This window comes from Halteromyces radiatus (assembly GCF_025201355.1).
Source record: "Halteromyces radiatus strain CBS 162.75 chromosome Unknown BX664scaffold_4, whole genome shotgun sequence".
Lineage (NCBI taxonomy): Eukaryota > Fungi > Mucoromycota > Mucoromycetes > Mucorales > Cunninghamellaceae > Halteromyces > Halteromyces radiatus.
In genome coordinates, this window is record NW_026251690.1 from 1,505,745 (window position 1) to 1,522,355 (window position 16,611).

Below are 16,611 nucleotides of genomic sequence, written 5' to 3' on the forward strand. Positions count from 1 at the left end.
GTGCGATCTTGACAAGGTAGATTTTATTGGATTTGGAGGGTTTTGAAAAAGGGATTTACAAAATACATGGGGAAACCCTTTCATTTTGGATGTAGGATTTAGTACAGGTAAATGACAAAAATATTTTATAATAGGATGTGAATTGCTTGACCTAGATTTATTTCATTGGTGATGTGAACTGACTGGATAGGAAACTTCGTTTGGTTAGGACGAACGCTTCTGGTGTAATAGATACAGTAGAATGAATAGTAGTGATAGTTTTACTAGTTAGTATATGGATTACCTCTTTTGTTTGAAATAAAAATTATATTGCTTTTTATGATACATAGCTTCCTTTTTTTTTTTTCATCATCTATTATATCCGTCGGATTGATCCAATCATCCATCCAATCCATCATCATCCATCATCAAGCATAAAACCTCAAGCACTATTGTCCAATCTAGATATTCATCAAAATGCAAAAAAAAAAAAAAGATTTATTTTGGTATAATATTCTACTATGCTAATTTCTATTCTATGACTAAGTAAATAAATGATTCCTATTTTAAGCTAATCCTTTTTCGTGTTCAGTGTCTTTCACCTCCCTAACTACATCAGCGGGATCGATATGATGTGAGGATCGTTGATCATGAGCTTGGAACATAGCAGCGACGAATTCAAAAGTTGACTTGAGGTATATATATCAATATATATTGATGTTGATTTTGAAGATGATCCCATCATGATGATTCCACGATGACTCAATGATAAATCTATGCTACTGATGCTGATGATGAAAAGAAGCTAAACCTGTGAGATTCCTTATGATTGGTTGATTTGATTTGCAGGATTTTTTTAAAGCAGGTTCCGATCAAGAAAATATATAAAAGATAAAATTTTCTTTTCTTTTCTTTTCTTTTTTAATTAACTTTACTCTTCTATTATGGAAAAATTGTAGTGATGATGATCTCTGCAATTCTTTTGAAGTAAGCATTTTATCATATACCTATTATTCCCACTCCCAACATTATTATCTCTTTTATCACCTTATTTTTTTATTAGTTCATTTATATTTATCATTTTTATTCTTGTTTATAGGTCAATTTTCAGGAAGGAAGCCGTTCTGATGATGACTTCAAATTAAATCTCAAGCTTGTAGGTGTGGTCAACATGCCTGAATCACAATTATTCTTGGGTGGAAAGTCTGGTATTATCAACAACTATTTAACTGGTAAGAAAAAAAATAATCATTTTGTTCTATTCTATTTTTTTTTTATTCATTTTATCTTTCCCTTTTTTTTTTTCTTTTTTTTTCTTTTTTAGTTCCCACAGCTGCATCAATAACAAGGAAATACAAACAACCAGAGAAGAGACTTGCTGCTGATACTTTAATATGGAAACCACGCTTTAATATCGTCTGCGATGCATGGAACGAAATGTTGCTATTGTTGAATAGTTGATCCCTGGGTTATCCTTATCCAAGCCGTATCTTTGAAAAGCTCCCCAAAAGTTGAAGATCAACAATTCACGCGACGTTGGTTTAGCTACCAAAATCATCTCGAAAAATTAGAGATTATTAACTCACCCTATGTTAGTTTAGAACATATGTAGTATACAATATCTAGTTTAGCTACTAAATTCAAAAGAATAAAAAAAAAATTGAACCATCTATTTTTTACTAGCCTTTATTTGTGTTTGTTAAATCAAGACAGCTTTGACATGGTTACAAACCTGTACTTTTCTGTATTACGATGGTCTGAAAAGATACTCCGTATACTGTGACTCAGTATTGATAAATGATGATGAAACAATGAATTAGAAGAGTCGGATGAATTTATGTGTGGATGTACGGACGTGTGGATGATGGATGATGGATGATGGATGATGGATGATGGATGGTGATTATGATTATGATTCTGATTTTTACAGGGATAAAGACCATCATCAATACTTTGAACATACTAACAACAATAAAAGAAGAGAATGGATTGTTGATATGAGAAATGTCTTTATTGATATTGATATATTAAAAACTAAAAAAAAAAAAAAAGAATGAAAACTAATAAACTAATTGAAAAAAAGGGGGATATGGTACAAATGATTTTTTTTAAATGAATGATAAAAAAAAAAAGTTTAGATCTTGGGACCAGCAGCCAAAGTTTCAGGAGCAGCTTGATCTTCATAAGTCTTGAAGTTTTCAATGAACATCTTGGCAACGCTGGTAAGAGCGTCAGTGAATTGTTGTTCAGTACCTTGGTAGAGTTTGCGGGGATCCAAGAGTTCATCAGGGACGTTGGTAACCTTAGTAGGGACCTTGAGGTTGAAGACACCATAATCAGCATATTCAGCATTAGCCAATTCACCACTATGGATAGCATCCAAGATAGCACGAGTATATTTAAGAGGGCATCGCTTAGCACCAGAAGAAGCACTACCACCAACCCAACCAGTGTTGATCAACCAAGCATTGGCCTTATGTTGAGACATCTTTTCAGCCAACATGGAAGCATAACGTTGAGGATGGAGAACCAAGAAGGGAGCACCGAAACAGGCAGAGAAGGTAGGAGTAGGTTCAGAGATACCATCTTCAGTACCAGCAACCTTAGTAGTATAACCAGAGATAAAGTGATACATAGCTTGTTCAGGAGTCAATTTAGAAACAGGAGGCAAAACACCAAAGGCATCACAAGTCAATAAGATAATGTTTTGAGGATGACCACCCATGCAAGGCAATTTGGCGTTGGGGATATGATAGATGGGGTAAGCACATCGGGTGTTTTCGGTCAAGAAATCATCAGAGTAATCGACTTCACGAGTTTCTTCGTCCAATACAACATTTTCCAAAACAGAACCGAACTTGATGGCGTTGAAAATATCGGGTTCCTTTTCACCAGAGAGATCAATACACTTGGCATAACAACCACCTTCAATGTTGAATACACCATCATCGGACCAACAGTGTTCATCATCACCGATCAATTTACGCTTAGGATCAGCAGACAAGGTAGTCTTACCAGTACCAGAAAGACCAAAGAACAAAGATACATCACCATTGGGACCTTCATTAGCAGAAGAGTGAAGAGACAAGACACCAGCCTTGGGCATCAAGTAGTGCATCACAGTGAAGATCTAATATATATGTAATTTAAAAAATTATGATCAGAAATCCATCCATTCTTCTTTTTTTTTTCCTTATTCCACATCCTCTTTTCTTTTTTTTTTTTTTTTTTGATAACTTACACCCTTCTTCATTTCACCAGCATATTCAGTACCAAGAATAACCATTTCAGCACGCTTAAAGTTGACAGAGACGGAAGTGGTGGAAGTCATACCAGTGGTGTAACGGTTAGCAGGGAATTCACCAGCATTGAAGATAGTGAAATCAGGAGTACCAAAGTTTTCCAATTCTTCTTCAGTAGGACGGATCAACATGTTACGCATAAACAACAAGTGGTAAGCACGGCTAGCAACAACACGAACCTTGATACGGTACTTGGGATCCCAACCAGCGAAACCATCAAAGACATAGAGACGAGGACGAGTGTTAAGATAATCAATAGCACGTTCACGGTTAATGGAGAACACCTTTTCAGAGATAGGAGCGTTGACAGGACCCCACCAGATGTCCTTGTTGGAAGTTTCTTCTTCAACAATACGCTTATCCTTAGGAGAACGACCAGTCTTCTTACCAGAGTAAGCACACAATGCACCAGCAGAAGAGATCACAGTACCTTGTTCATAAGTCAAAGCTTCTTCGTACAAAACGGCAACAGAAGGATTACGCTTGATAGTAACCTAAATTACAATATATAGAAAAAGCAAAAGATAAATATCATATACATATATCGATCACTTTTTTTTTTTTTTTTTTTACCTTGTCATAATCAATACCAGCAACATCGTGAAGTTCTTCTTCAACCTTAGTATGAGTAGAAGATGAGCTAGTAGGACGGCCGTGGAAAGGAGATCCGGGTCTAGGAGAGGCAACCATTTTGTATAAAGAGTATATATGAAAGAAGATATGAATAATAAAAAGAAAAATGAAAAAAAAGAACAAAAAGATTGGTCTTTATATATAAAAGAAAAGAAAGGGATCGAAATCTTAAGCGCGTGAAAGTGGAAGGTTCATCCTCCGATCCGTTTTGCTACTTTGAGTGGACATAGGCGGAGTCAAGTTGGCCCCTGACTAAAAGAAGCTACCGAGATTGGCTCCTTTGTTATTCGGAATAGAACGGTATTTTGGTTTATTCTTCCGTTTTCTTCCTCCCTCACCACTTTATTTGATGCTCCCTTCCTTACTTGCCCGTTCCACGTGAACGTACAAATCAATACATAAGTTCTTGTTAATCATTCATTTCATCATCTGAAATATGTTATTGTAAATAATATTTTAGGTCCTATCAATTCCATCATCGTATCTATGATCCTCATAGACTTTTTTTTTTAATTTCTATTTCCATCACGGGTATCTCCATATCTCAAACAAAAAAAAAAAAAAATCTAATAATGATTTCTTTATTTGGTTTCCCCCCTCTTTCCCCCACATTTGAGGAACATTTAAGTGCTCCCGATTTCATCCTCCGGTCAACAAGACATATCCATTCTCTTCCCATCTTCTCCGATTCTTTTTTAGTATATATCATCTATGACGACATTTTTCATGAGTGACCGAGACTATATTATATTTCTAAAGACTAATAAGTTGTATCATATGTTTATTTGCAAACTAAAAAAAAAAAAAAGAAAGAAAGAAAGAAAGGAGCGGAATCTAAGATGATGTATGATTCTAAAATATGCTACTATCACTATTATGTATTGTCATTGAATTTCCAAAGACCATAAGAAGTGTTGGATGTACCAGTTTTCCATAAACGCACAGTCCCGTCCTCTATATGGAAATAATAATAAAAAAAGAAATGATACATAATTAGATGCTTCATATAAAGCATTCATTCTCTTTTTTTTTTCTTGTACCTGAGCCAGTAGCAAGCATTTCACCATCAGGACTAAAACTAACAGTATGAATAGGACCATGATGACCTTTGTAGATTTCTAAAAAAAGGATGAAGAGGAAAAAAAAAAGTGGAACCAGTAAGATTCATTGTCAGTGGATCAGTCAGCCTCATTCATCATCGTTCCTCGGAATGAAACTTACCCTTTTCTTCACCAGTACCAAAGTCATAGATCCGAACCCATAAATCTTCATCACTACCAGCGGCAAAGGTAGAATGATCAGGATGTAATGATACAGATGATAGTTTGTGTTCCAATACATGAGTGGTAATATCATCATGATTCAAACTTTTACAGAAAAAAAAAAAAAGAAAAAAAAAGTTAGTTTGCATGATCAGACTCTTTTCTTTCTTTTTACCTATCCACATTCCAAAAATTGGCAGTCTTTCCAGAAGTCCACATAAGGCAAGAGCGATCAATAGCCAAAGTCATATCATAGATTGGAGCTTGACAAGTAATGGTATCAGTATGTCGCATAGTTCGAAGATCCCATATCCGAATCAAACAATCTTCACCAGCAGTTAAAAGTCGATGTCGTTGATCATCCCATACCACAGATCGAATCATTCCAGTATGACCCACTGCTTCCAAAGGAGGTGCATCCGGACGAAAAAGATCAAAGATACGTAGTTTGGCCTCTTTACCTCCTGTAGCAATTCTTGTTCCATCTCCACTGACATCCACTGCACGTACAATATGTTCATGTTGGAAGGTTTGTATAACATCACCGGTATATGTATTCCACACTTTGGCTGTAAAATCTGCAGACCCAGTCACTGCTACATGACCTTGTCGTGTCAATCGAGAACTCCATACTGCACCTTTATGACCTTCAAAGGTACCAATCCAATCACCTGTCATGCCGTCTCGTAATATTGGCTTACCATCTATTTCATTAAGATGTAAAAAAAAAAAAACAATGAGTATTTTATATATATATATAGAGATAGATAGATACCTTTACAACTAGAGATCAAAAGAGTACCATCAGGAGTTGGTTCCGAGAATTGTAAATCGACTACTGGACGAGTATGACCATGACAAGTCAAAGGTTGTATTTGTTGGTTATTCATCTTGAAAATAGAGTGTAATATAAATAATAAAATAAAGAATGAAAGTATTGATATTTACAAAAATGATGGTATAAAGAATGTAATTTATAACTATAATATGAAAAAGAATGAAAGAAAGTATAAAAAAATATATAAATATAGATATATAGAAAAATAAAAAAGAAGAAAAAGAAGAAAAAGAAGAAAAAAAAAAAAAAAGAAAGAAAAAGGAAGAAGAAAACGAAGGAGTAGGATGACCCAATTCCTTCTGTAAAAAAAAAAAAAAAAGGTGGATTGAGGAAAAAGAAGAAGTATAGTGAAGAAAATAACAAAAAAAAAATAAATACTTTTCTAATCCCCGCCTTTATTTTCGTTTCTTTTTTAACTTCTTTTATACTATTCTTCTATATGGAACAACAAATTTCTCAATTGGAACAAAACATTCATTCTTTATTAAAAGATCCTTTATTATCTGATGTAACAACTTCTTTACCAACTGAACAGGAATTAGATGACTTGATTGCTTTAGAACTTGATCACGCTTACAATATTGAAATCCACCGTGGACCTTTGACACCTATTAGTATGTAAAAAATAATAATAATAATAATAATAAAGTAAAAGTTCTTCTCATTCTTTCTTTCTTTTTTCTTTTTTTTTTTTTTTGTTAGATATCATTGTTAGACAAGCAACTACAGTACGCGATATCAAGATACTTTTTCAACAAAAGTGGAAACAATTAGAAGAAAATAAACGAAGATCTGTTAGCTGGTAAAAAGTAGTTTATCCTTTTATTTGTTTCGATTTATTCATTTCTTTTTATTGTTTTTGAACTATTAGGAAATATATTTGGCGAACCTTTTGTCTTGAATTGAATAATCAAAAATTACTTAAGGATGAAGCCATAGTTAGTCAGCTTGGTATACAACAAGGATCTATTCTCAAATTTGCAAGATTGCCTTATGATCGAAATAAGCATCAAAAAGCCTGGCGTTGGTCTCGTTGAATGGATGATTTATTATTTTACCTAGGATTATTTCTGGTGATGATGGTAATGATCGAGAAATGGAAGTATTTGTCATATATTTTCGAAACTCACTTTGGATTTGTCACCCTAGAGTCTTCTTCGGCGGAATTCAAAATCGGTTCCTTTTCCAGTGTTTGCTGGCATTTTCTATAAGGTTGGTAAGATTCTATTTTTGAACCATGCAAAAAATGAAAATGTATAAAAATCGACGTATTCATCTTTTTTTTTTATTCTTCTTCTTTCTTTACTTTATATCTCATCGATTTTAGTTTTATCTCTCTCTCTCTCTCTTACAACAATATGTATGCTATGTATGCTTCTCCTGTTTTCGTGCAACCCCCTTCATTGGATGATTACCTGGAATTCCGATTTTGGAAAGAAGAACAAGCGCGTTTGGAAAGAAAACGTCAATATCAAGCTTATCGCCAAAAATGTATGGAACGACAACGTCAACGTCAACGTATGGCTGCTGCTTTGGCTGCTCTGGAACATCAACAAGAAGAAGAACGTCGAAGAAAGCAACACCAACAAGCTTTGAATCATCGCAGATGGATGGCCTATATGGATCATATTCGTCAACAACAAGAACAAAAAAGAGAACAAGAACTTATTCGTCAACATTTGATGGAACGTCAACTAGCTGAACAACAACAATTAGCAAAACAACGACTTGTTCAACAACTTTATATGCAACAAGATGATGATGATGATGATAATCTGGATTGGAATGAACTGGTGAAAGGTTTGGTGTCTAAGCTACTAAATGATGATCAAGTGGACAAGCAAAAAGAAGAATCCATGACAGATGAAAAGGATCAAGTTGCCACTGATGATGACATGGAAGAAAAACAAGTTGAAGACATTAAAGATGCTGAAGATTCTAATGACTCTGATACTGATGAATATTTAATGGTTTTACTTGATGACAATAATGATAATAATGGTGACAACAACAAGGATACTGATAATGTAAACAAACCTGACAAGGAAATGGATAATGTGGACAAGTCTGACAAGGAAATGGATGATACTGCGGTGGTAGATGACGACAAGCTGAAATTGAAATTGGAAGCATTGGAAAATATCAAGCAACAATTGGAAGATATTCACAAATCACATCAAAAGGTATTGGCTTCTTCACTTTACTTTACTGACGACGATAATAGTGATACATCCAATGGAGTTATGATTCAAGTACCAACTATCTCCAAAAATCATGACTTTTTATTCTATGAAGACAGCATCATGCGCATCTTACTTCAATTGGACGACATTTCATCTGATGGCAACGATATTATTCGACAACAACGTAAATCTTTGGTGAAACAAGCTGGAATGATTTTAGATCAACTGGATCAATATAAGCAAGCGGAATGGGAACGACATTCATCTGCCTCAGTATCATCTGAAGATGAAAATGAAGATAATTCTGGATCAAACAAATCAACAGGCCAACAACAACAAGAAGATGATGATGATGATGATTCTCTGATAAAGGTCAATCTCGAACAAGAACAAGATGTGGAAAAGGATGATTTAGAGGAAAAGGAACTGGATGATGATAACTCACTAGCAAATGTCGACGACAAGGATGTCTCGGGTGACGCCTATTATTTGATGAAAGATATCGATGATGATGGGTTTCTTATTCTCAACTTGTGATTTTAATTAGTTTTTTAGTTTTGTGTATATATATATATATATATATATATATATGATAGATTAGACAGAAAAAGTAAAAAATAAAGTTTGTTTCATTTTTTTTTTATTATTATTATTATGTTTTTGCCAAGACATTTTTTTTTTTGGATCAATCAGGACTACCTACTTTGGGATCATACTTGACCAGTTAAAAAACGTGTAATATGTTTGCGTGGGTGAAAAATACGGATAATTTTCTTCCACCCTCTCACCAAAACCGCAAGTGATTGACTCTCCGCTCGATCAAACAAATAAGAAAAAGGTTGAAAGAAGAAACGAGTAATAATAGTGATATTGATAATGATGATGATGATGATAATAATAAACAAGATTTATATATAGAATTCCCCTGAACTAAAAATGATTTACTTTTAACCGTCGGAAGTGACATAGACCCATCTTCCTTTCTCGTGTCAGAATATGATAAAGATCTAAAATATTTACTGCTCGTTCCTTAGTTTTCACTCCGATTGAACGAAACCAAAAATGGTTCCCTGGGTTTTATTTTGTTGTTACTATTCTCGTTGAAAAAAAAAAAAGAGGGAGCATGAGGTACGACAAAAGTTGTCTTTGTGTAATGTAATTATTACCTTTTTCTTTTTTTTTTTTTAGTTCATCAACAAAAGAAAAAAAAAAAACTGGATGATCCATCTTATACCAGGGAAAATAAAAAAAAAGTGATGATAGTAAAAAAAAAAAAAAAAAAAAAAAATCAACTTTCTTTTTTGTTTCTTAACAGAAAAATGGAAACATCTATTTTATTATTGATTTTTTTTTTTTTTTGTTTGAGGGATAATCAGTTGGGTAACACCAAGATTAAGCTGCTACCGGGATAAGGAACAAAAATGCTTGGCATTTTGAATGCTCTTGTTCCATATTTAAAGGGCTCAATATGAATAAATTTTCCCGATATGGTATATACCATGATGGCGTTCAAACTCATTGGGAACCAAAAGCTAATAAATTTGCCCAATAAGGCCCTTTTAATGCTGTTGACTTTCTAATCTATTTTTCTTTTTTTATCTCTTTTGGATTTTAATTCATCTGATTTGGTTTTTTTTTTGAGACCTTTTTTTTTTCCTTTTTCTTTTCCTTTTTTTTTTTTTTGAATGTTGTTTTGTTAGAAAAAAAAAATGTCCACCCCCATAACAAGTGACCCAGCCCAAAGTTCTTGTAGTTATCGTTTTATCAGTAGTTCTCTTACTCACTTACCATCATCAAGGTAAAAGAAAGGTTGTATGAAATATGATCACTGATCCACTCTTTTTTATAGAGAATATGATATTACTATACGACAACAACCTGTAAGGGCTAAAATGAGCGTCATCAACGAGCGGGGTAAATAATAAAAAAAACAAGGTTTTTCTGATTTAGGTTACCTGGTATCAACTAATCCCTCTTTCCAATATTTTAGATAGACGACCTATTGAACCACCACCTATTTTACAAATGAAATGGCTTCATTGTTCTCCTGAAGAAACAAAGTAAACTTTTTTATTTTTTTTTTTTATCATTCAGTTTATATTAAACCTATACTACTATTTTTCTTTATATAGAAAGTGTCTACAAAGCCCATTTTATTTCTTAGTGGCTAATCTTGTTGATGTTGCTCATGGGAAGAATGAACTTTTATTGCCTGCTCAAGATTATTTATCTGGTACAACTGTTTCCTCTCTTTATCGTTTACGTGATATCGATAATAAAGGTAAACATATATATATATATATATATATATATATAGTTTATTAAGCTCTAAGTTATTCAACTTTTCTTTTTTTTTTTTTTTGTATATATAGATGGTGGATTCTATGTCTTTGGAGATCTCTCTGTTAAACAAAGTGGCGAATTCAAACTTCAATTTAGTTTATTTGAAATAGTAGAGTAAGTTACCAATGGATGATCATCCAAACCCAGTTACTAATCATTCAATTTTTTTTTTAGTCAAGTGGTACAGAATCGTCAAACATTATTATCATCTCCTTTTAAAGTCTATCTTCCCAAACATTTCCCTGGTCCTTTAGAAGCTACCTTTTTATCAAGAACTTTTTCTGATCAAGGTGTCAAAATGCGAATACGAAAAGAACATAGATTACAAACGTATGTTTATCATTACTATTGCTTAGTTTCAACTCATATTTACACAACCTTTTTTTTTTGTAGTACAACATCTACAACGCGTAAACGGAAAACAACGGATCGTCGATCATCACCGGCCAATAACGAAAATGAATTGAATACAAATACTGTTGAACGTGATTCCAAAAGGAAATTGACACCACCATCTTATGCACCACCGTCTCAAGATGTTCACTTTGGTCGTTTTCTTTCTGGTGTACGCAAGTCATCAACCACAGTTACTACCACTTCTACTGGATCAATGACACTAAATACGGATGCCATGGATATTGATGATCAACACCGTTCATTGTCAAATATACATTCTTCTGATACCAATCATACATCTTCCTCTTCCGATCATCATTATCAACCTTACCAACATCGTGAACCTTGGGCGGCACAGACAATATATCCATCACCACAACATTCAACTGATCTGACACCCAATCACCCTCGTCAGTTGTCAACATCATCATCGTCATCGTCTTCTGTATGGACTCAAGTACAAGCACCTCATCTTTCCTCTTCTTCTTCTTCATCATCATCATCAATGCATGTGACAACTCCACCATCACCAACTTATTCACATCATTATACATCATCACCACCAACCGTTGAATCGAAATATCAACAATCATCACCTTACTCGGTCATTCCAGTGAATACGTTGGCATCGTACCATTTATCATCGTCCAATCAACAGAAACTATCTATGCCACCAGCATCACCACCATCTTCACTCTGCAGTCATCCATCTTCATCTCTTACATCTATGTCTTCACTTATCTCTTCCGTCCAAACCACAACATCACCTCCAGTATTAACGCAGCAAAAATCATATGAATGGGGAAGTAAATTACCACCTCTACGTGCCATCATGACAGATCATCCCACAGCACTAAAGATGCATAGTCAATCTATAGATCATCAAGAAGAATTAATGACAATCGAGAAAAAACGGTCCTGCTGGCAACTACCTCCACCTACACCCATGGAACCGCATTCCTTTACCACGCCTTCGTTATTACCTCCCGTTTCTTCCACAACTCCTATTCACCACCATGCTTGATCCTTTATGATAGTTCCTTTTTTTGTTTTAATTATATAGTAACATGTCTCTCTTTCTTTTATCCTTATCCTTGTTTTTCTTTTTTCCTTGAATTGACCAAATTGTATAGACTCTTTTTTTTTTTTTTTTTTTTTTTTTTTACCTTTGTACATGTACCATCCTTTTTTATTATTATTATTATTTATTTTATTTTGTTCTTATACTTCCTTTCCCCATCTCTTATCCGCTACAATGTATTATCATGTTTTCTCAATAAAAAAACATACTTTATATGCCAATACCCTCATTTAGTTTATATATTTTCTACCAAACAAAAAGAAAAGAAAAAGTCATAAAAAAAAACGGAATAATGGACCAATCATATTTATTGATAACTAAACTATATATATAAAGCACTAACTACATCATAAAAAAAAAAAAAGATCAACGTATCAAATCAGTATCACTGGTAGATGTCTTGCTCCAAAGCGCCACTTTATGATCAAAGCCAGCAGTGTATAAGCAGGTCGCACTCAAAGTTATTGTTCTAATCATGCGATCATGAGCACCATCCAAAGTAGCTTGAATATGACCAGAACTTGTTTCCACAACCTTAACAGTATTATCATCACCACCAATCACATAAAAATACAAACCAGATGGGTGGAAAATATGACGTCTAGTGATGAATTTGTTGTCGCAAGGAGCCACATAGTAATTCTGTATTTGTTGTCCAGTCAGGGTATCCAAAAGTAAGATGCGTCCAGTATCATGATCTGTCGATACTAGCAAATAGTTTTCATAACCAGGCGCAGGACAATACGAGATCCATGTTGGACTGAACGAGACCCAATCATCCCCATTCGCATTCATGTTGAGTTTCCTTTCTTCATAAGGGACATCCTGTAATCGAATCATATGAAGGTAATTGTCGTTTTGGATCCCAGCCACTAAAACACTGGATGCGAAACAAATGGTTTCCACATTGCCAAGGAAAGAAAACTTGCCAATCAATTCATAACAAGGACTCACATCATTGTTGTCCGGAGATCTTTTATCTTGATAGATACAGAGTGTATGGTCATAGGAAGCTGTAGCAAAATAGTCACCCTTATTGGAAAACGCACCGCGCACAACATACCGTTGATGATCCTTGAACCGTTGTACCACATCACCAGAAAATGTATCTACAAGTACCGCACTGCCATCCATAGAAGTTGTCAACATGATATGGGTATAGAGAGGATGAAAATCAATACTGAGAACAGGTGCATCATGATGTGTATATATCTCGAAAGTGGAAGTAATAGTGCCTATGGTTGTCAAGTTATGAAGTTTCACTGTTTTATCCGTCGCACTTGTCGCTAGTATCCTTGATGCCGGATCCACGCATGTTGCAAGAATATTGGTGGTATGAAGTTGTGAATAGGTGTCATTCAAGGTCGTGAAAAAGTCAGAGTCACCTTGAGGTAACCTGCTACTTGTTCTACTTTTGGCAAAAAAAAAAAAATAATAATAATAATAACGAAAAAAAAAGTGAATCATGGATGGAAATAAGTGGATGGTTTTTTTTTTCTTTCCTTTTTTTTTTTTTTTTTTTTTTACCCGTTCAGCTGTAAATGTGAAAGATGAGAGGCCAAACGTTCAGCGTTTAATTCTTGATTATCATTCGCAGGAGAATCCATATTCATAGAAGCTAGTCGTCCAGCTTCACGGCGAAATGAAGCAAGTGTTTCGGAATAGCCGTAGTGTTCAAGGAATCTTGATACCAAAAGATGCGCATCTGCTGTCGATGGTAGAGTCATGGTTTGGATTCAATAGAAAAAAAAAAAAAAAAAAAAAAAAGAAAGAAACACAGGGGAGAGCGAGCATACATTTTTGATTTTGCAACGGACATTGAAAAACAAACTTTTTCTCTTTTGTTGTTTAGAGTGAAAGTTTTTTTTTTTTTTTTTTTTTTGACTCTTTTTGTTTTCTCAACGAATACTCTTCAAAATGGCCTTTCGCTTATTAACACGATCTATTGGACAGCCAGTTATTCGAACCCCTATTTCGTCATGTTTATATACCACAACATCCACTGAAGCATCATCGGCCTCCAAATTTGCTGATTCTGTCACAAAGAAGTTTATTGGTAAGAACTACCCTAGGTCTTCTAACCCATAGCTAATAAAACCTTTTTATCTATCTAAACAAAAAAAAAAAAAAAAAAAAAAAATTAATAGGTCAAGCTAAGAAAGGTCAAATAGGAAGACGATTCAATACGCCCTCGAAATTCGTCATCATTGAAGATTTACCTTCAACAGCAACCACTGAAGATGTACGAAAATTGGCCCGTGAAGCTTTCAGTCAAGGAGATAAAAGTATTCGTGAAAGTAAGTATAATATATATGTAAAGAAGGACAAATGACTTATCACTCTCTCTCTCTCTCTCTCTCCTTTTAGCTATTTTCTGTCGTAATTATGAATTCAAGTTCTTTGGTCGTTGTGTAGTAATGATGGATTCTGAAGAAAATGCTTGTAAATTATTGGATTATGGTAATCGACGCTTAGTTGGTGGACAGGCGATCAAAATGAATTTTGTAAGTAATTCATGTTAGAATAAAAGATAAATAAGATTAATATTTTTTTTTTGGATGATAGGCTGGCAATGAATCAAAAAATTCGAATGAATTCATCAACAAACTTCGACGACCAGAATTGGTCTCAATGGCAGATACTACCAGTGCAGCAGGTCGATCAGTGATTTTGACAGGACTTCCTCCAAAAACAAAACGTGACCAAGTATTAGGTATTCTTCGATCCAAGAATCTATTCCCTGTAGAAGGTGTATCTGACAATGTTATATCATTAAGAACGTAAGTAAATTGAAATAAATAAATAAAAAAGAAAGATAAGTAACATCTGTCTCTTTTTGTTGGATAGTAAGAATCAATCCACAGTATCGAAATTCTTGATCAAGTTTGACTCTGAACCTGAAGCTTGGAGGTGTGTACGGGCATTCCACAATACGAATTTCAATTTAAAGCAGAAAAATAGTGATTATCGTCTCTCCGTCTCTGTGGCCTATTAGAAATAGAATAGAATAGAATTAGAACAGTCATACTAGTTATAGATTATGAACAATCATCAAAAATAAAAGGAATATCATGGAAAACAACGTGGTCATGTTGCACATTTAAATGATCAAAATCATATGCCTTACGCGGTGCTTGAAACGCCATTTTTGCTTTCAAGCTGCATGTGATTTTGAAGGAGTGATAAGTATAATGTCTCTTTTTATTTCCATTAATTCGTTTATTGTTTCTCCTTTTTTTTTTTTTATCTTTTTCTTCTTTTTTTTTTCTTTTTTCTTCTTCTTCTTTTTTTTTTTTTCCTTCATTTCAAGTCTCATGGTTGATGTCACTTGTCATTCTTTTGATACTTGTCCTTTACGATCTTCTTCTTTATTGATCGTTCACCATGATCAACAAGTCATTGTCACTGCATCGGACGAGGTATTTGACATGCTTGGGTATCAAGCCAGTCAACTTGTCAATAAACCATTGTCCTTACTTTCCTTATCTACTATCAACAATGAAAAACGACAACATTATACCAAGACACGTCACGCCACCACCAAACAATGGGTCAAGCTTACTATGTGTGTTCATCATGATCCTTTTTCCATGTCTTCAGGACTTGATTATTGTCTTTTGGCACCGACAGAAACACTTTACAATAATAATAATAATATTAATAATAATGATCTACTTACTTCTGTCAGTTTGGTTGGATTAAATTCTTATGGAACCATTGTACATGCTTATCCAGCGACTCAATTTCCTCAAACATCATCTCTTCAACTCGTGGGTCGACCAATCATGTCTTTTATTCATACCGATGATGTACGGCCTTTATGCAGACTATTACGAAAAAGCACCACCAGTACGAACAATGGTAGAGTGGATGAATCAGTGGAAGAACATACTATGGAGATCCGATGGTTACAGGATGCAACAAATGAACGCTTTGAATGGATGAAAATCACCATTGTGAACCCAACCATGTATAATCAGCTATCAACATTGAATGGACAACCGATTTGTTTACTTCGACCTACAACAACATCGCATTATACAATGTGGCATGATATATGGTATTCTTTGGAAAATGGACGGATTTATTGTATGGAATTTGCTCAACATCTCTTGGCTTGTCTGGTGACACTGGTAAAGGATATTGTATCTACCTACTATACATCATCATCACCATCATTATCATTATCATCAAAAGAATCTGGTCAATCTCCTCTTTCTCATATCAAGGTCAATGATGGTGTCTCTATTCATTTGATCCCTTTAGTTACTCGTCTCAACACCAATAGTGATAGTCTTTATTATTTGATCTCTTCTTTCCTTAATTTGCCCATTTCCTTCTTTCCTGATAGAGCTCTTTTAGACTTATTGAAACCCATTCTTCCACAATCAAAATCTCCTTCATCTCCTTGATCATTTTTCTATTTATGTCTCTTCCTTTTTTTTTTTTTTATTTATGTCTTTTTCTTCTTTATGTATATGCTTTTTTTTTTTTGATACCCTTCATTTATGTATATGTATTTCAAATAAAATCATCATCTTTAAACTTATTGTTGATCTTCTTTTTTTTTCTTGTTATGTAAATCATTATACAT

General features: G+C 34.1%; 8 protein-coding genes across 8 annotated transcripts; 5 read left to right on the forward strand and 3 right to left on the reverse strand.

Annotated features, from left to right (window-relative positions):
- Nucleotides 1-2,113: 2,113 nt before the first annotated feature.
- On the reverse strand, nucleotides 2,114-3,984 carry BX664DRAFT_385770 (phosphoenolpyruvate carboxykinase [ATP]; the record flags this gene model as incomplete). The annotated part of the gene is made up of 3 exons (XM_051549275.1): nucleotides 3,855-3,984; nucleotides 3,221-3,775; nucleotides 2,114-3,109 (listed from the first exon to the last, which is right to left on the reverse strand). Exons 1-3 carry the CDS (start codon nucleotides 3,969-3,971, stop codon nucleotides 2,114-2,116), a joined length of 1,668 nt encoding a protein of 555 aa, XP_051400093.1. The 5' UTR covers nucleotides 3,972-3,984.
- Nucleotides 3,985-4,686: 702 nt separating this feature from the next.
- On the reverse strand, nucleotides 4,687-6,260 carry BX664DRAFT_332528 (WD40-repeat-containing domain protein). The gene is made up of 5 exons (XM_051545348.1): nucleotides 5,952-6,260; nucleotides 5,352-5,880; nucleotides 5,136-5,281; nucleotides 4,955-5,032; nucleotides 4,687-4,868 (listed from the first exon to the last, which is right to left on the reverse strand). The coding sequence occupies exons 1-5, from the start codon at nucleotides 6,064-6,066 to the stop codon at nucleotides 4,789-4,791; spliced, it is 948 nt and encodes a 315-aa protein (XP_051400094.1). The 5' UTR covers nucleotides 6,067-6,260; the 3' UTR covers nucleotides 4,687-4,788.
- Nucleotides 6,261-6,442: 182 nt separating this feature from the next.
- On the forward strand, nucleotides 6,443-7,318 carry BX664DRAFT_332531 (uncharacterized protein). Its single transcript, XM_051545349.1, has 3 exons — nucleotides 6,443-6,628; nucleotides 6,717-6,816; nucleotides 6,886-7,318. The coding sequence occupies exons 1-3, from the start codon at nucleotides 6,454-6,456 to the stop codon at nucleotides 7,049-7,051; spliced, it is 441 nt and encodes a 146-aa protein (XP_051400095.1). The 5' UTR covers nucleotides 6,443-6,453; the 3' UTR covers nucleotides 7,052-7,318.
- BX664DRAFT_130267 (uncharacterized protein) lies at nucleotides 6,895-8,859 on the forward strand. Its single transcript, XM_051539803.1, has 2 exons — nucleotides 6,895-7,226; nucleotides 7,342-8,859. Exons 1-2 carry the CDS (start codon nucleotides 7,111-7,113, stop codon nucleotides 8,732-8,734), a joined length of 1,509 nt encoding a protein of 502 aa, XP_051400096.1. The 5' UTR covers nucleotides 6,895-7,110; the 3' UTR covers nucleotides 8,735-8,859.
- A 1,025-nt stretch (nucleotides 8,860-9,884) lies between these two features.
- Nucleotides 9,885-12,071, forward strand: BX664DRAFT_332534 (velvet factor-domain-containing protein). The gene is made up of 7 exons (XM_051545350.1): nucleotides 9,885-9,995; nucleotides 10,047-10,111; nucleotides 10,188-10,257; nucleotides 10,330-10,478; nucleotides 10,570-10,654; nucleotides 10,715-10,870; nucleotides 10,934-12,071. The coding sequence occupies exons 1-7, from the start codon at nucleotides 9,907-9,909 to the stop codon at nucleotides 11,958-11,960; spliced, it is 1,641 nt and encodes a 546-aa protein (XP_051400097.1). The 5' UTR covers nucleotides 9,885-9,906; the 3' UTR covers nucleotides 11,961-12,071.
- A 312-nt stretch (nucleotides 12,072-12,383) lies between these two features.
- On the reverse strand, nucleotides 12,384-13,744 carry BX664DRAFT_349651 (WD40-repeat-containing domain protein; the record flags this gene model as incomplete). Its single annotated transcript, XM_051547610.1, has 2 exons — nucleotides 12,384-13,428; nucleotides 13,545-13,744. The coding sequence occupies 2 exons, from the start codon at nucleotides 13,742-13,744 to the stop codon at nucleotides 12,384-12,386; spliced, it is 1,245 nt and encodes a 414-aa protein (XP_051400098.1).
- Nucleotides 13,745-13,917: 173 nt separating this feature from the next.
- Nucleotides 13,918-15,115, forward strand: BX664DRAFT_332538 (uncharacterized protein). Its single transcript, XM_051545351.1, has 5 exons — nucleotides 13,918-14,073; nucleotides 14,165-14,314; nucleotides 14,385-14,521; nucleotides 14,583-14,797; nucleotides 14,865-15,115. The coding sequence occupies exons 1-5, from the start codon at nucleotides 13,935-13,937 to the stop codon at nucleotides 15,010-15,012; spliced, it is 789 nt and encodes a 262-aa protein (XP_051400099.1). The 5' UTR covers nucleotides 13,918-13,934; the 3' UTR covers nucleotides 15,013-15,115.
- Nucleotides 15,116-15,269: 154 nt separating this feature from the next.
- Nucleotides 15,270-16,446, forward strand: BX664DRAFT_130315 (uncharacterized protein). Its single transcript, XM_051539804.1, has one exon. It carries the CDS (start codon nucleotides 15,332-15,334, stop codon nucleotides 16,427-16,429), a length of 1,098 nt encoding a protein of 365 aa, XP_051400100.1. The 5' UTR covers nucleotides 15,270-15,331; the 3' UTR covers nucleotides 16,430-16,446.
- The last annotated feature ends 165 nt before the right edge of the window (nucleotides 16,447-16,611 follow it).